This window comes from Heptranchias perlo, chromosome 26 (genome assembly GCF_035084215.1).
Source record: "Heptranchias perlo isolate sHepPer1 chromosome 26, sHepPer1.hap1, whole genome shotgun sequence".
In the NCBI taxonomy this organism is placed as follows: Eukaryota; Metazoa; Chordata; class Chondrichthyes; order Hexanchiformes; family Hexanchidae; genus Heptranchias; species Heptranchias perlo.
In genome coordinates this window covers 35871446-35894378 of record NC_090350.1, presented here as the reverse complement: position 1 = coordinate 35894378, position 22933 = coordinate 35871446, and the positions used below count along the sequence as shown (strand labels likewise).

Here is a 22933-nt window from a genome sequence, read left to right as displayed (position 1 = left end):
GTAGAAAGTAACCTGGGTGGGGACACAGATTAACTTTTCCTGGGGGTAAGGATCTGGTCGGAGGAAAATGAGCTGCACTGTGTTTTATCTTGGAGTTCAATAGGACATTTATGACTTTCGGGGCAGGATATTGGTTGGGTATCAAATTGCATTGCTTTGAGCCACAATAAAAGTAAAATGGACTTCGGCCGTTATTTCAACCGAGTGATAGGCAAATGGTGTGCAAGCTGCTCTGGTAACAATGGGATCCCTGAGCTACCTTCTTTTCATTGCAAACTGTGGGATCATTTTCGGCCGGCAAGGTAAAGCTAATTTTATGTTATTTGATTCAAACACGGGTGAAAACTCCAATTACCCAACTTATTAAGTCATCTATTTTAGCATGACGACAACGATCAGCCTTCCTCTGCACTTTGTGCTCTTTTTCTTTCTAATCTCGGAATATATCATCTTACATGTCATCCCTTCCCACTGTATTGCAATCAAGAGTCGCTGGGGGTAGTTTTCAGCGTCGCCGCCTGGGCAGCACCCTGGCGCAATGCGCTCACCCGTTGTAGAACCCGTCCGATTTTCATCCCGTTGAAATCAATGGAACAAAAGTCGGGTGGGTTTCATAAAGGGCGGGCGACCTGTTCTGCCAGGTTACTGCCCATGCAGCAACGCTGAAAATGAACCCCATTGCTCCTACTCTAACTCATTCTTTCATGGGATCTCTTTGAAACTCTTCACCTCCCTCGATCTTTCTTTCCTCCCACAATCTACAGGCTTTTGAAAACCACGTTTGGTGTCACTTTATCCCCATTTCCTGTCCTCTTTCCTAATCTCTACAACCCTTGCATTGTGTGTCTAGGTCTTTCACTCAGGGTTCTCAATAAAATAGTTAACTACATGTATATTCAAAAAATATATCTTTAGACTATACAAATACATATTAATGCTTATGTCTTATGTTACAACTTTGGCTTTTTTTTCTTTGAGGATGTGCTCCTACAGAATATTCACAGGAAATCAGCACTTTTCTCTGTCTTTTCTCTGTTCTCCTCTGCAATATTTCCCCCTCCTCCCCTGAAGGCACTGTTTTTCACTGAGTTACAGTACCACCGTGCCAAAGGTCACCATCCTTCATATTTGAGGCGAGACAGTTATTGCCAGAAGGCATCAATGCTGAGCCCAAGCCTGGCCTCTCCCCATGTCCACCCAAGTGCACTTTCCAGCAGGGGTCAGTAGATAGGAGGAATCCTGGCTGATTTTCCCATCCCTAACCCAGGGACACTGAAGCCAAACTATTACCTCACCTGAAACCAGCTAACTCCACATGGACTGGGAATTTGGCCTCAGGCCTTCTGATATGTTTGGATCGGTTACACAGCTGATTGATTGAGAGAGCTTCTATGCCTTTCCTAAAGATTGCACAAGCTTCATCTGTGTTATTTTTCAGGAGCTATTTAAATGTGCAATAGTCACTGAATGTACAGACCTGGTGTGTTGTGTAGTTGCTGAGATTTCCTGCATTGAGAACAGCCCTTGTGGTGTGGGAAAGCGAGAAGGGGTATATTAATTCAGTGTAAATCTTTGTCTTTGTCAGGTTACTTTTGGCACATCACAGATCTTCACTGGGACCCTGATTATAAAGTGACAGATAATCCAAACACCGTGTGTCCCTCATCTTCTAAACCTGTACCAAATCCAGGGAAATGGGGCAGCTACCTGTGCGACTCCAACTGGGACCTCATCAACCTGTCCATTTATACCATGAGAGAACGTCACCCTCACCCAGACTTCATTCTTTGGACTGGGTAAATATTTGGAACTATCAGTGGAAATCAAAAGTTAACAACTAGATTGCAAAATAAACGTCAGCTGAAATTGTCCCATTAGGTACCAAAGGTCGCAATTATTAAAGGGATGATGCCTTCATAAAATAGTGTGTGGCAAACATTATTTTGCATAGAAAGAAAAGCAGTGCATGATTTTTTATCATGATAATGTCATTCGTACCTAATGCAGTGTTGTTGGCCAACCTGGTTTAACTCATTACATCATTTCTTTGTAAACAACAATTTTGAGAAAAATTTTCCAATGAAGAAATAGCCCTTTTAACAAAATTGTTTTTGTTGGACTGGTAACCTTTCCCTGTCTAAGCCAATACATTTAAGCTTTCAATAAAACTAACAGTAATATAACGAATATCAGTTGGATTGCACCCTGCAGCTTCACTCCTGATGGAAAATGCTCTTATGTAGATTTTGGGTGAGGCTTTGCTGTTATGCCCCCGTGGTTGAATAGCTTAAAACCCACTCACTATCTACATACTTGAAAAATGGCCACACATGGATGGTAGTGAAGGGTGCTCAGTGCCCTGGAATTGTACTACAGCAGGAGCCAGCATCTTAAGGAGAGGAGGAGGGGAGAAAGCTTTTGGAACCTACAAGGAAGTGCCTTGCTGTAAAGTCCACTCTCACTGTTGGAGCTAACATGATCTCCAACTGTCCACCATGATGTTTCTCTAAGGATGGTGTGACTTGTTGCATGACAGGATGAAGGGTTACTTGTAATCATAGTATCATAGTGGGTACAGCACAGGAGGAGGCTGTTCGGCCCATCGTGTCTGTGTTGGCTCTTTGAAAGAGCTATCCAATTAGTCCCACTCCCCTGCCCTTTCCCCATAGCCCTGTAAATTTTTCCCTTCAAGTATTTATCCAATTCCCTTTTGAAAGTTATTATTGAATCTGCTTCCACCACCCTTTCAGGCAGTGCATTCCAGATCATTACAACTCGCTGCGTAAAAAAATGTTTCCTTTTGTCGCCTCTGGCTCTTTTTCCAATCACCTTAAATCTGTGTCCTTTCTTTACCGACCCTTCTGCCAGTAGAAACAATTTCTCCTTATTTACTTTATTAAACCATTCATGATTTTAAACACCTCTAGCAAATCTCCCCTTAACCATCTCTGTTCTAAGAAGAACAACCCCAGCTTCTCCAGTCTCTCCACATAACTGTAGTCCCTCATCCCTGTTACCATCCAAGTAAATCTCCTCTGCACCCTCTCTAAGGCCTTGACATCCTTCTTAAAGTGTGGTACCCAGAAGTGAACACAACACTCCAGCTGCGGCTTAATCAGTGTTTTATAAAGGTTTAGCATAACTTCCTTGCTTTTGTACTCTATGCCTCTATTATTAAAGCCTAGGATCCCATATGCTTTTTTAACAGCCTTGTAGCTTTACCACATCATGTGACAGGAAGAGCCAATGACACAGAAATGGTTCTGCTATTGCAACACTGAAAAATTATTAATTTTTACAATATTAACCTGCAAGCACTTAATAAGTTTGTATGACATTCATTTCACTGCTATTTTAACAGAAGCATTAACCCATTTAAGGTAAAAGAGATTAACAACAACTTAAATTTCAGTACTGTTCTTCACTCTCAAAGAGATTTACAGAACAAAGCGGGAAAAAATGAGTGCCAAGCAGGGGGGAAAAAAAGATAAACAGGAAAGGAGTTGAGGATGGAGTCAAAGAGAAGGGGTTTCAGGAGGCTTATGAAAGCAGGGAAGGGTTTAGGGAGGGGGTTCCAGAGGGCAGGGGCTGAATGAGCAGAGGGAGCCCGAGACAAGGTGTGGACTGGAGTGGAGGGTGCACAGACACGTCCAGCTAGAAGAGGTCGCAGATAGGATGGGACAAGGCCATGGATGGATTTGAAACCAAAGACAAGGATCTTAAAATTAAATCACTGGGGCATATGGAGACTGGCAGGCAGAGGTGCGGGACCTTATGAGGCTGAAGAATGGGCTGCATTACTTTGACTAAATTGTACAATGTGGAGGTTGGAGGCCAGTAAGAAGAACATTTGAGAAGTTGCACTTTGAGTTGATAAAGGCATTGATTTGGGTTTTGGTAGTGGTGAGGGAGAAGTGGGTCAAAGGTGATGTTGTAAAGGTGGAACATTTCCTCACTCTGTATGGAGGACCATCTACTTGTTGTCTCCTCTTGATGGTACAGAGAGATTAGGAACTCACCCTCAGGAATAAGTTTTCAAACATGGGGGGGGGTGAAATTTAACTTTGGCGGGGGCACAAAATGGACGTTAACGGATTGGCCACTTGTTACACACCCTGCCTGATTTTCCTTTTCATTGAAGTCAATGGAGAAGAAAATCGGAAAATGGGTGGGGTGTATAATGGGTGGGGTGTATAATGGGCGGGGTGTATAATGGGTGGGGTGTATAATGGGCGGGGTGTATAATGGGTGGGGTGTATAACGGGTGGGGTGTATAACGGGTGGGGTGTATAATGGGTGGGGTGTATAATGGGCGGGGTGTATAACGGGTGGGGTGTATAATGGGTGGGGTTATAATGGGTGGGGTGTGTAACGGGTGGGGTGTATAATGGGCGGGGTGTATAACGAGTGGGGTGTATAATGGGTGGGGTGTATAATGGGTGGGGTGTATAATGGGTGGGGTGTATAATGGGCGGGGTGTATAACGGGTGGGGTGTATAATGGGTGGGGTGTATAATGGGCGGGGTGTATAATGGGCGGGGTGTATAACGGGTGGGGTGTATAATGGGTGGGGTGTATAATGGGCGGGGTGTATAACGGGTGGGGTGTATAATGGGTGGGGTGTATAATGGGTGGGGTGTGTAACGGGTGGGGTGTATAATGGGTGGGGTGTATAATGGGCGGGGTGTATAACGGGTGGGGTGTATAATGGGTGGGGTGTATAATGGGTGGGGTGTGTAACAGGTGGGGTGTATAATGGGTGGGGTGTATAATGGGCGGGGTGTATAATGGGCGGGTGTATAGCGGGCTGGTGTATAATGGGTGGGGTGTATAACGGGTGGGGTGTATAACGGGTGGGGTGTATAATGGGTGGGGTGTATAATGGGCGGGTGTATAGCGGGTGGGGTGTATAACGGGTGGGGTGTATAATGGGTGCGGTGTATAATGGGCGGGGTGTATAATGGGTGCGGTGTATAATGGGTGGGGTGTATAGTGAGTGGGGTGTATAATGGGCGGGGTGCATAACGGGTGGGGTGTATAATGGGTGGGGTGTATAATGGGCGGGGTGCATAACGGGTGGGGTGTATAATGGGTGGGGTGTATAATGGGTGGGGTGTATAATGGGCGGGGTGTATAACGGGTGGGGTGTATAATGGGTGGGGTGTATAATGGGTGGGGTGTGTAACGGGTGGGGTGTATAATGGGTGGGGTGTATAATGGGCGGGGTGTATAATGGGCGGGTGTATAGCGGGCTGGTGTATAATGGGCGGGGTGTATAATGGGTGGGGTGTATAATGGGTGGGGTGTATAACGGGTGGGGTGTATAACGGGTGGGGTGTATAATGGGTGGGATGTATAATGGGTGCGGTGTATAATGGGTGGGGTGTATAACGGGTGGGGTGTATAATGGGTGGGGTGTATAATGGGTGCGGTGTATAATGGGTGCGGTGTATAATGGGTGGGGTGTATAACGGGCGGGGTGTATAGCGGGCTGGGTGTATAATGGGTGGGGTGTATAATGGGTGGGTGTATAATGGGTGGGGTGTATAATGGGTGGGGTGTATAATGGGTGGGGTGTATAACGGGTGGGTGTATAATGGGTGGGGTGTATAATGGGTGGGGTGTATAATGGGTGGGGTGTATAACGGGTGGGTGTATAATGGGTGGGGTGTATAACGGGTGGGTGTATAATGGGTGGGGTGTATAACAGGTGGGGTGTATAGCGGGCTGGGTGTATAATGGGTGGGGTGTATAACAGGCAAAGTGTATAGCAGGCTGGGTGTATAACGGGCGGGTGCATAACGGGCGGGTGTATAACAGACGGGTGTATAACGGGCGGGTGTATAACGGACGGGTGTATAACGGGCGGGTGTATAACGAAGGAGATAATCTCCGAAAGCTTGTGATTTTCAAATAAAACTGTTGGACTATAACCTGGTGTTGTAAGATTCCTTACATTTGTCCACCCCAGTCCATCACCGGCATCTCCACATCATAAGTATCCAAGAGACACATGACAGCAGCCTGATAACGACTCTTCCTTTGATATTCCCTCCCTCAAAATGCGGAAGAACCTGACCGTTACTTGTCACTTTCATACAGTTTGTTGGCTGAGATCTTTGTGTGTGGGTGAGTGAAAGGGGGAACTCTAAAAATAAACTCACATCCCACCACAATATGCTGCTAAAAACTCAGTGCATTGTGACCCTGCACTGCTCAACTACAGAGCTTTTCTAAAGAGTGGATAAAATGATTAAAAATGAACGTACAGATTTAAGGTGATTGGCAAAAGAACTAAAGGCAACAAGAGGAAATACTTTTTTATGCAGCGAGTAGTTATGATCTGGAATGTGCTGCCTGAAAGGGTGGTGGAAGCAGATTCAATCGTGGCTTTCAAAAAGGAATTGGATTAATATTTGAAGAGAAAAAATTTGCAGGGCTACGGGGAAAGAGCGGGGGAATGGGACTAACTGAATTGCTCTTACAAAGAGCCAGCACAGGCTCAATGGACCGAATGGCCTCCTTCTGTGCTGTAATGATACTATGATTCTAAATGGCCAATTTAGCTCAATTGGTTTCACTCTTGCCTTTAATCAGAAGGTTGTAGGTTCAAGCCACCCGCCAAGGCTTAATCATAAAAGAAAGACTTGCATTTATATAGCACCTTTCACAACCTCAGGACGTCCCAAAGCACTTTACAGTTAATGAAGTACTTTTGAAGTGTAGTCACTGTTGTAATGTAGGCAATGTGGCAGCCAATTTGGGCACAGCAAGCTCCCACAAACAACAATGTGATAATGGCCAGATAATCTGTTTTAATGATGGTGGTTGAGGGATTGGCCAGGACATCGGGGAGAACTCCCCTGCTCTTCTTCGAAATAGTGCCATGGGATCTTTTACGTCCACCTGAGAGCAGACAGGACCTCGGTTTAACGACTCATTGGAAAGATGGCATATGTACTGAGGGAGTGCTGCATTTTTAGAGTTTTCTTGGATGAGAAGTTAAACTGAAACCCCATCTGCCAGATCAAGTGGATGTAAAAGATCGCATGGCACTATTTGACAAAAAGCGGGAAGTTCTCCTTGAGTCTGACCAACTTTCTTCCCTCAACTAACACCACCAAAAAAGATGGTACTGGTAATACATCATATTTATTGTTTTTGGGACCTTGCTGTGCACAAATTGGCTGATGTGTTTGCCTATGTAACAATAGTGAATTAATTTCAGAAGTAATTCATTGACTATGAAACACCTGAAGATAACAGGCAAGTCCTTTCTTCAAATCTATGATTCCCAGTTAGAAGTTGAAGTTCTTGAGTTTTGACTGTTGCTCAAGCTTACTTGCCTTCTTGGATAAATTTGTTCAGTTTTTGGACAAGTTGCTAGAAGTATCCTATTTAATCAAGACATTCCACCTCAACGGGAACATTAAACAGGCATCGACTACACTTTTACACATCTTTAAGGATTATGTGGCTCCTATCCAATAATGTTAAGAAGTTCTTGTTTACAGAAAAAAAATCATTTCAAAATGAAAGTGTGCAGATGAATTTGTGGCATATTTATACCACCACCATCATTTGGTCCAAGTACATTGTCATGATAAACTCTCATTGTGATACTGCTTAATATGAAATTGCACTTTTTAAAATTTCAGTGTTTACATGGCTCCTATAATCTGTCACAGCGCAAAATACAAGCGTGAGCAGAAAAATAATTATATATAAAATATATAACAGAACCTTTTCCTTCTTTTATAGTGCTGATTTGTGGAGTCATAAAAACTGTGCACTATAAAGGGCAGCAGATTGTCCAAGGGTTATTTTACAAGGGATCATGCAAAATGTGTGCCTTATGTCAGTGCCTGTGGTTTATGGCATGTTATAATGAGGTTGTATTACAGTAGCAATTTCTGCTACTTCTGCTTTTACGTCACAAACCTGCCCAAAATCTGCTCTTGCAACACTGCCAGCAGTGGGAAATAAAGCTCACCGTGGTCCCAAGATAAGTCAAGGTCACAATCTCATGCACAAGTAAAAGAATGTGGACCTACTCTTCCTAGAAATTAATTCCTTTGTTCTTCATGGAACATTCAGTGATGACACTCCTCACGTCGCTGATGAGAAGCTTGGTGAAGATGCAGTGATGCGAATAATAGGCAACTTAACCCATCTGATACAAGAGGTGTTTCCAGGTACGTGGCAACTACAAACAGTGACTCTTAGCAGCAGAATGAGCATGAAATGTAAATGTCTGAAGTGTATTAGTGTGCGTGACCAGCCTGAAAGATATTGGACCACAACCAGAAAAACTGTTACCTTGAATAGTTCAAAGACACACAGTTCACCTCACCATAATGTGATGATTTTTTAACAGGATTGTCTCTAGTACAAATCTTACATTGCTTAAAGATAGCACTCTAAAGGAGCACTGTCTTCATGGACAAAAATAGGTTTCGGCAAAGCTTTTAATGTTGGATAAGAGAGAGAGAGCCATGATGAAAATAGATTGTCACATGCAAATCAGACAACAAGGAGGTTGATGCAATTTATACTATTTCATTTGGGCGCTTATGAGGTTTTTCTTTTTCACAAAGATGATGCCCTTTTAAGGATACCATAGAGTTAGACATAAGTTGACGCCTGCAGTTCTTTAAACAGTTAGTTCAGGATCACAACCACCAGATCTTCTACAGGAGGGAGAGACTAAAACTATTAAGTCAATCACGCTGGACTCATTTTGCCAGTTCATAGCAGGCAGCTGTAAAATAATTTACAAAAAATGTGTCCCTGTTTGGACTGGTTCTGCAAGCTCCTAGTTATGCCCTTGCTGACACGCTTACTAGTAACGTGCTCATAGCCAGCATTGAGGCAGCAGAGACCAGCTAAGTAACTCGTAGTGAAGCCTACTCTTATCACCCGAAACAATCACTGCAAAAAAACTTGGAATTCACACTACATCATGTGAACTGTCTGTGTTTGCATATTCTTAGAATTAATATTCAATCATTCAACTTGGATGCTAGTCAACTATTATATCTATATATTATTAAACATCTTGCATAGGGTGTGGACTTACTGTCCCTAAACTTTACTTCTTCTTGTCACGGTTTTTGGTTATGCTTTAGGATTAAAATTTACCATTGTAAATTGCTACGTCAACACTTCCCTTTCAATTTTGCTACGTCAACCGTCACAATGTAGTCACAGGCTCTGGCTATTGGATCACCCTATAGAGCGAGTTTCTGAAGTATTTCTCCCAACTCTGTTGCCATCTTGTATCTATAAAAAGCTTATATTCATCAACTGACAATAAACAATGCTGTAGGAAATTTAGTGGTTAAAAGTCAACATGTTAGCACAGAACCATAGAATCATACAGCACAGAAAGAGGCCATTCGGCCCATCATGCCTGTGCTGGCTCTTTGTACACAGATCACTAAATTGTAGTAGTCAGGTACAAAAGCTAATAGAAAAGGCTAATGGAATGTTAGCCTTTATAACTAGAGGGCTAGAATATAAAGGGGAGGAAGTTTTACTACAGCTATACAAAGCCCTGGTTAGACCACATCTGGAGTACTGTGTACAGTTCTGGGCACCGCACCTTAGAAAGGATATATTGGCCTTGGAAGGAGTGCAGCGCAGATTCACCAGAATGTTACCAGGGCTCCAAGGGTTAGATTATAAGGGGAGATTACACAAACTCGGTTTGTATTCCCTGGAGTATAGAAGGTTCAGGGGAGATTTGATTTAGGTTTTTAGGATTTTGAAAGGAATTGAAAGGGTAGATTAAAAAAAACTTCTTCCGCTGGTGGGACATAATCTTAAAATCAGAGCCAGGTCCTTCAGGAGTGAAGTTAGGAAACACTTCTTCATGCAAAGGGTGGTAGAAGTGTGGAATTCTCTCCGATTAAAAGCAGTGGATGCTAGCTCAATTAATAATTTTAAATCTGAGATAGATAGATTTTTGCTTGCCAAGGGTATTAAGTGGTATGGAGCCAAAGTGGGTGGATGGGGTTAGCATACAGATCAACCATGATCTCATTGAATGGCGGAACAGGCTCGAAGGGCTGAATGGCCTAATCCTGTTCCTATGTTCCCACGAAAGAGCTATCCAATTAGTCCCACACCCCTGCTCTTTTCCCACAGCCCTGCAAATTTTTCCCCTTCAAGTATATATCCAATTCCCTTTTGAAAGTTATTATTAATCTGCTTTCAACACCCTTTCAGGCAGTGCACTCCAGATCATAACAACTCGTTGCGTTAAAAAAAAAATTCTCATCTCACCTCTGGCTCTTTTGCCAATGTTAAAATCCTTTATTGTTTCTTTTTTACAAGGTCACTGAATTGTGTATCCATTCACCTTATCAAGTCCAATGTGACATGAGAAAGTCCCTATGCTTTAAAGCAGCTTGGATGTTTTTCAGATTGTTCAAGTGGTTATATAAACATCCTCAGATGATTCACAGGATAACATGGACCCTTTACAAATCCATTATTCATAATGTCTCTGGTTAGGTAACCAGTGCTTTGTTTGATTTATAGGTAATTAAACAGCACTATATAATATACATACAGGAAATATAAAGGACATACTTCACTCAGAACTGGTCAAAATGTATGATTGACATTTTCTATGAATCTGCTTTACAAAGATGTTAATTACTGCTTATAAAAAGAAAGAAAAAGAAAGATTTGCATTTATAAAGCGCCTTTCATGAACTCGGGGCATCCCAAAGTGCTTAACAGCCAATGAAGTACTTTTGAAGTGTAGTCACTGTTGTAATGTAGGAAACGCGGCAGCCAATTTGCACACAGCAAGGTCTCACAAACAGTCTGTGATAATGACCAGATCATCTGTGCACAGCAAGATCCCACAAACAGTCTGTGATAATGACCAGATAATCTGTGCACAGCAAGGTCCCACAAACAGTCTGTGGTAATGACCAGATAATCTGTGCACAGCAAGATCCCACAAACAGTCTGTGATAATGACCAAATAATCTGTTTTAGTGATGTTGGTTGAGGGATAAATATTGGCCAGGGCACCAGGGAGAACTCCCCCGCTCTTCTTCGAAATAGTGCCATGGGATCTTTTACGTCCACCTGAGAGAGCAGACGGGGCCTCGGTTTAACGTCTAATCTGAAGGACAGCACCTCCAACAGTGCAGCACTCCCCCAGTACTGCACTGGGGTGTCAGCCTAGATTTTGTGCTCAAGTCTCTGGAGTTTATAAGCAATGCTGCTGTTTTTAATCTAAAGAGATTTGTATCTGTAAACACTGAACATATCTTCACAGGTACTAAGGTCTACTCGGCGATGGGAAATCATGACTTTCATCCGAAGAATCAGTTTCCTGACAACTATCACAGGATTTACATCAAAACTGCACAACTATGGAAATCTTGGATGGACCCTCAATCTATCCCTACGTTTAACAAAGGTATGGCAAAAGAAAGACAAGCACTCCTCTGTTTACTGATACACAATCCAAATACAAGTTGTAGATCTTCTCCTTCCAGCCCATTGAGTCCTTCTCCCCCAGTTTTCTTCATTCCTGCTCCTGCAGCCTTACGGTACCTTGTCTAAATGACAAATCTTCATGTGTGCATCTAGACAGTGAGTTTTAGCAGGCTATTTTCCCAGTGTGGCTGCAGAGCTGAGCCCAGTCCTGTCCTCACCTGAAGTCCGCAAGTACATATTTTCCTGCAGGCATCATCAGATAATAACAGGAGTGGGAACTCCTGCCGGTCATTAAACCGATGTCCCATCTGCCCTCTCAGGTGATGTAAAAGATTCCATGAGGCTATTTCGATGAAGTGCAGGGGAGTTCTCCCAGTGTCCTGGCCACATTTATCCCTCAACCAACACAACTAAAACTGCTCACCTATCTCGTTGCTGTTTGTGGGACCTTGCTGTGCATAAATTGGCTGCTGCGTTTCCCTACATTAGAATAGTGATTACTAGTAATAGTGATTGGCTGTGAAGCACTTTGGGACATCCTGAGGTGGGAAATGGCCTATCTAAATTCAAGTTCTTTTTTCTTTCCTTTTTGATTTCTCCCTTCCCTTTCTCGGGGACATTGAGGCCAATTTTAGCACCAACATCATCACTACAGACGCTGGATCAAACATTGCGATTTCCTGGGATGTAAGGCTCAGTACCACATTGGGTCATCAGGGGAGTGTGGAATCTCCTTGAGGACACTTCTCTTCCACTTCCCTCTAACTTTCCAAGAGGAAGCACAACATCATCTTAGCACAGGCAAGGAAAAATTGAATTCAGACTGCAATGACAGTTTTCAATGATGGGTTTTCAAATTAATGCCATTTGTGTCAGTTGTTCCTCCAGAATTGCTGGTGATTATTTTGATGATTTTTCACCCCAGTTATGTTTGTCTGGGACGGTAAATTTTCAAAAATAAGATTGATAGATTTGTGTTAAGTAAGGGTATCAAGGGATATGGAGAAAAGGCAGGTAAATGGAGTTGAAGTACAGATCAGCCACCATCTAACAGAATGGTGGAACAGACTCGAAGGATTGTATGGCTTAGTCCTGTTCTTATGGTAGAAATGGCTTTGGGATAATTACGAGTGACTATAATAGAGGTAAAAGCACCAGGAATGTAAGTACTGACTCTCTAGCCAAGCGCCAGTATTTATTTCTCCAGATAAGAACATGAGAACATAAGAAATAGGAGCAGGAATAGGCCATATGGCCCCTCGAGCCTGCTCCACCATTCAATAAGATCATGGCTGATCTTCGACCTCAACTTTCCCGCCTGATTCTCCATATTCCTTGATTCCCCTAGAGTCCAAAATCTATCTTTAATATATTCAATGACTCAGCATCCACAGCCCTCTGGGGTAGAGAATTCCAAAGATTCACAACCCTCAGTTAAGAAATTCCTCCTCAATCAGTCTTAAATGGCCAACCCCTTATCCTGCGACTATGCCCCTTAGTTCTAGACTCTCCATCCATGGGAAACAACTTCTCAGCATCTATCCTGTAAAGCCCCCTTATAATGTGTTTCAATTAGATCACCTCTCATTCTTCTGAACGAGAGTTTAGGCCCACTCTACTCAAACTCTCTTCACAGGACAGCCCTCTCATCCCAGGGATTAATCTAGTGAACCTTCGCTGCACCGCCTCTAAGGACAGTATATCCTTCCTTAGATAAGGAGACCAAAACTGGACGCAGTACTCCAGGTGAGGTCTCACTAAAGCCCTGTACAACTCTAGTAAGACTTCCTTACTCTTGTACTCCAACCCCCTTGCAATAAAGGCCAACATGCCATTTGCTTTCCTAATTGCCTGCTGTACCTGCATACTAACTTTTTGTGTTTCTTGTACGAGCACACCAAAGTCTCTCTGGACATTAACATTTAATAGTTTCTCACCATTTAAACAATATTCTATTTTTATATTCTTCCTCCCAAAGTGAATAACTTCACATTTCCCCACATTATACTCCATCTTCCACCTTCTCGCCCACTCATTTAATCTGTCTATATCCATTTGCAGACTTGATAGTTGCCTAATTAATAATCCTAGTTACAGGACCTTTCTGTAAAGTCCTACTTACATCCAGTTTATAGCAGGTTGTACTGGAGGTGATGTGGAGCAAGTTAACATTGGAGTCAGTGGGGATCATTATTTTATGGTGCTTTGCTATATATTTTCTTTGTTTCCTCCTAAAGGGGAAGAATGTTAATGAACAAAAAGCCCCAAAGACATTGCAATTAGAATATTTGCCTCACAGTGTTGGTAGTCTCTGGGTCCATTGGAATCCACCAGCCACAGGTAGGCTGATAGGCCGAGAGGCTCAAAAAAAAGGTGCATTCCACCTTGCAGAGGGAATAAATGTCTTTGACTATCTAGGCCTACAGCAGGCATGGTACTTCCCATATACCCACAGAGCTGCATTGGCTTTGATCATGGACAGATGCATGGATTGGTCAGTATTGACTTCCTTTAGTGAGATAAGAGCCATTTGGGAAAAAGGACGAAACTGAAATTGCAAAACAGTCAACGGGGGAGAAATACCAAAGTTCTAATTGGACCTTGTGATTGTCTTTAGGAGCTTTCTACACTGAGAGGCTGCTGGGTCGGACTGGCCAGCGTATCATTGTTTTAAACACAAACCTGTACTACATCAACAATAAGCTTAATGTTGGGATTAGTGACCCTGCTGGCCAGTTTAAATGGTTTGAAGAGGTTCTTTCAAATGCAGTGACAGCAAAAGAAAAAGTAAGTAGTAACTAATGCTTTATCTCTGAATAGATATACAAAATAATGGGCCATAATTTGCTGTGGCAGGGCATCTAACAGCATCTGCCGTTAGTTAGACTTGCCCTTACATAGTTAGGTTTTTAAATATTTTGTGTGGCAAGTTGCTGAAAGTGCGAGCTGATAACGGTGCTGTGAGGGAAACAGGGCATCTGGGACCTGAGTGAACAGGGCAAGCAACTGGATATCTCCTTAACCAATCAGACTGAAGGATTGTGAAATTAACAGCGCAAGGACTAAGAAGGAAATGTAAATTAGAGTGGGTGAATTCAATGTCAGACCAGGTACAGAAAGAGAAATAAAGAGAGGGAAAGAAAGATTGAATTAAGAGAGAGAGAAAAAAAGAGACAGAAAGGAAAAGGAAAAAAAAAATTTGTAAAATTTTACATTTTTAAAATCTCCAACAATTAAAAGCTGAAGGAATGAGACTCCACTCTTGTAATATTTAATTTTCAGTGCCAGCGAGGTTGACTGGCAGTAATTAACACTTCTCACTCAACACTTATTCAGTACTTAGACTGAAATGACTTGGCTTAACTTTCTGTGGTGAGTTTAGTTCATATCCACCGCACAAATACAGTAACGTCACGTCGTTCAATGCGGTTCAATTGTGAGTCAGACTGTGAGATGCCGTTTTCGCGAAGCTAACAGCGGAGCAGCACATCTCGGACAGCAAAGTTTAGCCGCACATCTGCCCCTCGCCTGAAGCTGCTGTTGTGTTTGTGCATAACTAACGGCGAGCACCATTAGCCTCACCATTATTCTGACAGCAAATTCTGGCCTAATATACATCTATATTTAGGTCTCTTTCCCTATTAAAAAAACGTGGATGGGGTAAAATCAAATTTATACGGTCTTTGATGGTACTTCTGCCACCATGCAGGGAGTCTCAGAGGGAACCTTATGGGGAATATTAGCTACTTGACAGGATGAAGAAAGTCAACCTGGAACAATGTTTTCAGATACGCCAACATGGCAGGACAAGAGGGCATAAGTCAGGGCCTTTCTTTTCTGTTCAGTCCTGGACGATGAATGTTAGCAAGTTCGACAGTGGGGGCATCCCTCCACACACACATTCACACTTCCCGCGGGAGAGGGTTATTAGATAGCAATCAGGAGAAGAAACACTGACATTTCCCCCCTTCTCCAGCTTAGGGATACAGAGGCTGACTATCATAGCCCCAGCATTGCCACTGCTGAGACCAGCAAACTCAACAAAGACCAGCAAGGATGGTTTATACTATCAACAGGAACCAACTTAATTTGTTAAACAATGTAATATGAAATAATAATTGTATTGAGATGTGTAAGAGGCCAGCCGTATATTATCTGTATATTCTCTGCATTCATAGGTTTATATTATTGGACATGTGCCGCCAGGCTTTTTTGAAAAGAGGAGAGGAATAATTTGGTTTCGACACCACTTCAACAAAAGATATAATGAAATTGTACAAAAGTATCACAGTGTAATAGCCGGTCAGTTCTTTGGACACCACCATACCGACAGCTTCAGGATGTTCTACAACCATTCAGGTAGTGAAATGCTCTAGGTTCCTCCTTTTTCCCAAATGGCCTTTATCAAGTAAGTGGACACAACACTGTAGTGGAAAGCGAAGTGAAAACCTCAGATGATGCTTTACCATGTGACTGACACAAACGATTGCAATCCTTGCACTCGACCCATTCACTTTTTGTCAACCATCAAACCCAACTTCCCAGGAAGCACGGCAAATTGCTTCTTGAGCGAACTTTGCTTAGCTGCTCGAAATGCTCTGTAAACTTTATAAACCTCCGTTTGGATCCTCCCCTCTAGTTCCACTTCTGGGTAATCCCGTAATTCCACTTAAGGAAGGGGCTTGGGGCATGACCAGTGAGCTATGAACCCTGTCATTTGCAGAAGATTTTTCTTTAATGTTTATGGTTCACATGGGAAATTTAAACAAACTGGCAAAAGAACCAAAGGCGACATGAGGAGAAACATTTTTACGCAGCGAGTAGTTATGATCTGAAATGTGTTGCCTGAAAGGGTGGTGGAAGCAGATTCAATCGTGGCTTTCAAAAAGGAATTGGATAAATACTTGAAGGGAAAAAATTTGCAGGGCTGCAGAGAAAGAGCAGGGGAATGGGACTAACTGGAATGCTCTTACAAAGAGCCGACAGGGGCTTGATGGGCCGAATGGCCTCCTTCTATGCTGTAACGATTCTATAAAATTTATGCATTTTTAAACACGCCACATGAGCATTATAACAAACAGCTGAAAGAGGCTCCATGAATCAGCAAGTGTTGACAACACTGAATGAAATACTGAAACCATTCTGAGCACTATCCGTTACGGCAATTTTAACATTATTTTTGCAGTGAGCTTTTGTCATGACCTCTGGTCGTGGTTTCCCATGCTGACCTTGCCCTGACCTCACAAGCACCACCACCACAGTAAAACCTGATTCTGTTTTCAGGCTTATTTTTATTTACTACTCTCTGAGCATAGAGTTTCAAGTATCCAAAAGAGATGATTCTGGTTTCTTCAGTTTCAAAAATAGCTATAAAGTATAGAGTGATTAGCCTGGGCACATCCAACTCTTGCTCTGAAGCAAAAGATGCAATTAAAAACTCTCCATTACCGTATATTTATACCTAACTCACTTTGCATAGGATTTCCAGATGCAGCTTTGGTGCTTTCGCCAAATTGCTGGTTACATAATGACATATATTTTCACTCCCTCTAATTATCACATTCTTGAGATCTTCATTTTTAGCAGAGGTCGGGGAATTTTGTCCAGACAGGGGTTGATACGCCTTTGACCTTCTCGACAACTTGTTTTTATTTCCAAATATAAGTTAGTTGTCATTTACTGTAAACGCCACATGCATATTTACGTGTGTGTGCTGGAATCAGCCTGAACAACTTGCATTTAAACATTGCTGTTAATTTTTCAAACGTCCCACAGCGCTTTACAGAGAAATAACAAGAAGAATGGACAAATGCTAGGACAGGTTGAAAAGATGGGTTTTGAGAAGGTTTTTAAGAGGACAGAGAAGTAAAATTAGAAAGGCAGAGGGGTTTAGGGAGGGAGTTCCAGAGAGTGGGGCTGAGGTGACTGAAGATTTTGCCACCAATGGTCGGGCAAAGCAAAGTTAGGGGGGGGAGGTTGCACAGGGGACCACAGCTAGAGGACCAAAGGGTGCATGGGGAATGTAAGACTGTAGAGGAGGTTGCAGAAATAGGGAGGAATGAGGCTGTGGACAAGCTTGAAGATGAGGACAAGGATTTTGAATTGGGTGCATTGGTGGACAGGGAACCAGTGAAGGACATCAGGGACAGGGGTGATGGGTGAGTAGGACTTAGTGAGGGACAGAATACAAGCAGCTGCATTACAAGACCAGCAAAAAGAGCAGTAGAGTAGCTTTATTTTTGAATAACAAAGACATTGAATCTTGTGACTGTGGGCTATGAGTGTTTCACAGCAGGTGGAAAGAATGCAATATTGTAATAAGACATCTTTTAACTTCCTACCAGGTTCTCCCATAGGAGTTATGTTTATTGCACCTGGCGTTACTCCATGGAAAACAACACTACCTGGTGTGGAGAACGGAGCTAACAACCCAGGGATTCGGATATTTGAGTATGATACGAATACATTGGAAGTCCAGGTAAGAGGGATCCATGCCCGCTACAGTAAATATGCTAGCTCACTCATAAATATGCGCACACTCAGAGGCCGAGCTACAAACCATCGTCGACGCATTCACCGAGGCGTATGAGAGAATGGGCCTCAGGCTAAACATCTGGAAAACAAAGGTCCTCTACCAGCCTGCTCCTGCCACACAACACTGTCCCCCGACTATCAAGATCCACGGTGAGCCTCTGGACAGCGTGGATCACTTCCCATACCTCGGGAGCCTCCTCTCGGCACGAGCAGACATCGACGATGGAATTCAACATCGACTCCAATGCGCCAGTGTAGCTTTCGGACACCTGAGGAACAGAGTGTTCGAAGACCGAGACCTCAAATCCAGCACCAAGCTCATGGTCTACAGAGCAGTCGTGGTCCTCGCCCTCCTGTACGCATCAGAAACATGGACAATGTACAGCAGACACCTCAAATCCCTGGAGAGATATCAACAACGTTGCGTCCACAAAATCCTGCAAATCCACTGGCAGGATAGGCGTACCAACATGAGCATTCTCTCCCAGGCTAACATCCCCAGTATCGAGGCACTGGTCACGCTCAACCAGCTGTGATGGGCGGGCCACATTGTCCGTATGCCCAACACAAGATTCCCTAAACAAGTGCTCTACTCCGATTTCCGCAATGGCAGGCGATCACTAGGAGGGCAGAGGAAACGCTATAAGGACACTCTCAAAGCCTCCCTAAAAAAATGCAACATCCCCACCGACACATGGGAATCGCTTGCCCTAGAACACCCAAACTGGAGAAGAAGCATCCGCGAAGGCGTCAATCACCTCGAGCGTCACCATGTGGAGCACGTGGAGGCCAAGCGTAAGCAGCGGAAAGAGCGCGCAGAATCCAGAGAGTCTCACCCACCCGCCTTATTAAACACTACCTGCCCCATTTGTGGCAGAGTCTGAGGCTCCAGGTTTGGACTATTCAGCCACCCTCTCGGAGTGAAAGCAAGTCATCCTCGACCCTGAGGGACTGCCAAAGAAGAAAAACATGCCAGCACTTCATAATTTTGTAGATACACTTAAGATGCTTGCTTCATGTCTTCTTCTGATGCCCTAACGGGTAAAAGTGCCACACAGTACAGCACTAACTCATTCAGACCAGTAGGTCCAAGATTTGATTCCTTGTCTATGCGATGTCAGCTGAAGTGGAATGTAACAATTGACCACAGTATCCTCGGCTAGGGAGGGTGGAAAAAAATCAATTAAGGGTCTCTGCTCCCAACTGGTCAAGTGATTGTTGGATACTGCACATGTGATGTCTATACTCATGTGAAGAATGGCCACTTGAGCAAAGTATTGGACAGCTGTCAGTACCTGTGGAACCATATCTCAGCAAGCCTGAAACCAATGCCTTCAGGAGAGAGGGGAAAACTTGGGGGGTGGGAGGGGAGAGGAGGGAATGCTTGCTTTATAAAATAGGGATTCAAATGTTGGGCAATACTTGCACAGATATTTACTCAACCTTGTCCATTAACACTTTGGGGAAAACCTGATCCAACTCTGCCGATGTGCAGTGAGTTTCATTTGACCAACTCACAGTGCAGCATTGTTGTCTCAAGATGCATCAAGCCTCCAGGACTCCTAACTTGTTCAGACCGAAATGAATGGTTAGCAATAATGATGCAGAGTGAGTCTGCTTTAGGCTCTATGTAGGACTTGGTATTGCTGGGAATGAGTCATCATTCAACACCATTTCATTGACTAGACTCCACTTCCTGTTAAAACTGGATGTACCTCAAATCTGTATTTAGTCTTCACTTAGTTTTTAATAGTTTTATGTTTGTGTCACACTGAACTGTAATTATTTAAGATTCAATTTCCTCTTCCAAGGGGAGGTATTTTCATTCCAAACAAGAAATAAACCCCTTTCTTTAATGAAATGAATGATTCCTCCATTCCATGTGTTACTATGGTCGTCTACAATTTTCTAGCCATACTGAGAGGGAAGTAGTTTGGATTTCTCAAACTAAATGCGGGAAATGCACATTTTAATATCTAATCTTTGTCATAAAAGAATCTGGGGAAGCACGTCTTCCAAGACAACGAATAAATTGCACTTTTGTTTCTGAGACCCTGTCATGATACACTACATTTGATAGAGTGAGCTCCTCTGTTTGCTATTGTATTTATTTTTTTAATGGAACAGCTCATTGGAACAAAATATATAGTTAACATTTTAATTATTTATTTGCATATTTAAGCACTCACTGCGATTTGATTTTATGGTGTGTTACTTAACACTTAGATCCACCACTACCATAATAATCTCTGACTTTCCTTTAGGATATGGTGACGTACTACTTCAATTTAAGCCATGCCAACACAGTGGCTCCACGGTGGCAATTGGAGTACCGTTTAACAGAGGCATTCAAAGTTCCAGATGGTACGGTTCGATCTATGCAAATGACACTGGATAAGTTATACAATGACAACTACTACCTACAGAAATATTATAAATATAATTCCATAAACTATGATTTAACTGAATGTGACAGGAACTGCAGAATTGATCAGATTTGTGCAATCAAAGAAGTTGATTTTGTTAAATATGGTGAGTGTGTACAAAGAGAGAGCTCTTCTTCCATTCTTATTGCTCAAGTGCCTCTTATTTCATCACTGCTGCTTTCCATCCTATTTCTTCAATTCTAGGATATCCCAGATCTATAGACACGTGCCAGAGTATAAGGATGACAGGCATTGTTTAATGTACAATTTGAGAGTGACAATAATAGTACTTCAAAATCCACGTTTTTCAGTACGGCTACTCTAGCTTTGGTCCCCATCAAAGCTAAAACAGAATAATCTATTTAATCCTTTGACTTTTGTTCATGTATGATCGTGTAACTAAAGGTTATTGAGAAGAAAGTAAAATTGAAAAATGCAACTAAGCGGCATCTGTCTCAGCCAGTCAGTGTTGAAAATTAACTTCCTTGGCACTCCTCCGAAGACAACCAACTTTATGGCATGACTGAAATCTTCAAATCTCTATAATGGTTCCAGTTTCAGAATGAATTTGCTTAGTTGGACGTAAGGAACTTAATAATGATTGGTAGAGCATGCGTTGGAAATATTCACTTGTCAAAGTTATACATTGCCAATTCGTGTATGCAATCTTACCACGATTGATGACAAACTCACCACACAGAGGCTAAGTCATGCTATTCAAGGGAATAGGGAAGCTAGTTCGTGGTAAAGCAAGGGTGTGAAACAAGGAGGGGCAAAATGGATATTACCTTAAAAGGATTTCAGCAAAAGAGGTTGTCAAGTTGCCAAAAGACCTGGTCAAAAGTGTTAAACTTATCCTCTTACTGACAGCTGAAGTGTAAGCAACATTTGAGATCAGGTTCAAACACAAACCTCCCAAGTATGGCTCTAGTGTTCCAGCTACAAGTAGGATGCAGAGCAATTGGGTTTTGTTTGATTAAAGCCCCTCTGATTATTCTGGAGAGATTGTCAAGTGCCTGAATTACCAATCGCATTACAGTCGATGCTCCCTGGAATTCTCTTCACCGTAAGTTTTTTAAAAAATTATGTACAGAATAATAACATGAAAACAAAGTGAACTCTTCTGTTTAATAAATATTACACATCTGATTAAAAAGCCATTGGTCAACATTGATAGTTTCTTTGTATATTGGCTGAACTGAAAATGTGGTGGGTGGAACAGCTCTGGTCTATGAATAGAGAGCTTCAAAATCAATTTTTGCTAATTCCCACCAATAAAGTCACAGATTTTTTTTCAGTTATGGGGAAACAGCTAAATACAGATATTTTAAAACCAATTCTGATCTGCAAAAAGATGAATTCTCGCCATTCTTAGTGAATCCCAAAATGTGTCTGTGTTGCTTTAATGATGTAATACACATGTTGTGTAAGGACATGTGTAAGCAACATGCATGATGACATCACGAACATGATGTGTGCACGTCCTGGGACCCAACTTCAGACCAAATGATGTCAGGGAGGTAACTTAAGGTAAACCCCTTAAGCACTTGAGGAGTTTGAGAGAGAGTTTAAGTCCTGTCTCATATCTACCACACCTGATCTGTGGTGCCAAAAGGAAAATGAAGGTGGTATTCAAGAGGCAACAAAATTCAATAGGCTTGCACATTTACTGGGCTGATTACTGCCACCCATACATCAGCCTGAAGTACACCATTGATCAACATCCATGATACTCAGCTAAGCAAGGTTCTTTTTTTATTCGTTCATGGGATGTGGGCGTCACTGGCGAGGCCGGCATTTATTGCCCGAATTGCCCTTGAGAAGGTGGTGGTGAGCCGCCTTCTTGAACCGCTGCAGTCCGTGTGGTGACGGTTCTCCCACAGTGCTGTTAGGTAGGGAGTTCCAGGATTTTGACCCAGCGACGATGAAGGAACGGCGATATATTTCCAAGTCGGGATGGTGTGTGACTTGGAAGGGAACGTGCAGATGGTGTTGTTCCTATGTGCCTGCTGCCATTGTCCTTCTAGGTGGTAGAGGTCGCAGGTTTGGGAGGTGCTGTCGAAGAAGCCTTGGCGATTTGCTGCAATGCATCCTGTGGATGGTACACACTGCAGCCACTGTGCGCCGGAGGTGAAGGGAGTGAATGTTTAGGGTGGTGGATGGGGTGCCAATCAAGCGGGCTGCTTTGTCCTGGATGGTGTCGAGCTTCTTGAGTGTTGTTGGAGCTGCACTCATCCAGGCAAGTGGAGAGTATTCCATCACACTCCTGACTTGTGCCTTGTAGATGGTGGAAAGGCTTTGGGGAGTCAGGAAGTGAGTCACTCGCCGCAGAATACCCAGCCTCTGACCTGCTCTTGCAGCCACAGTATTTATATGGCTGGTCCAGTTAAGTTTCTGGTCAATGGTGACCACCAGGATGTTGATGGTGGGGGATTCGGCGATGGTAATGCCATTGAATGTCAAGGGGAGGTGGTTCGACTCTCTCTTGTTGGAGGTGGTCATTGCCTGGC

General features: G+C 43.0%; 2 protein-coding genes across 2 annotated transcripts in view; both read left to right on the top strand.

Annotated features, from left to right (window-relative positions):
• Positions 1-1665, top strand: part of themis2 (thymocyte selection associated family member 2) — a 78784-nt gene extending 77119 nt beyond the window's left edge. Inside the window, exon 7 of the mRNA XM_068006785.1 lies at positions 1586-1665. The gene's annotated coding sequence lies outside the window, so the exon portion shown is untranslated. The remainder of the gene's footprint in view (positions 1-1585) is intronic.
• LOC137342690 (acid sphingomyelinase-like phosphodiesterase 3b) lies at positions 1588-21593 on the top strand. Its single transcript, XM_068006789.1, has 7 exons — positions 1588-1796; positions 8098-8195; positions 11300-11443; positions 14081-14250; positions 15642-15822; positions 17808-17941; positions 20262-21593. The coding sequence occupies exons 1-7, from the start codon at positions 1753-1755 to the stop codon at positions 20625-20627; spliced, it is 1137 nt and encodes a 378-aa protein (XP_067862890.1). The 5' UTR covers positions 1588-1752; the 3' UTR covers positions 20628-21593.
• Positions 21594-22933: the final 1340 nt, after the last annotated feature.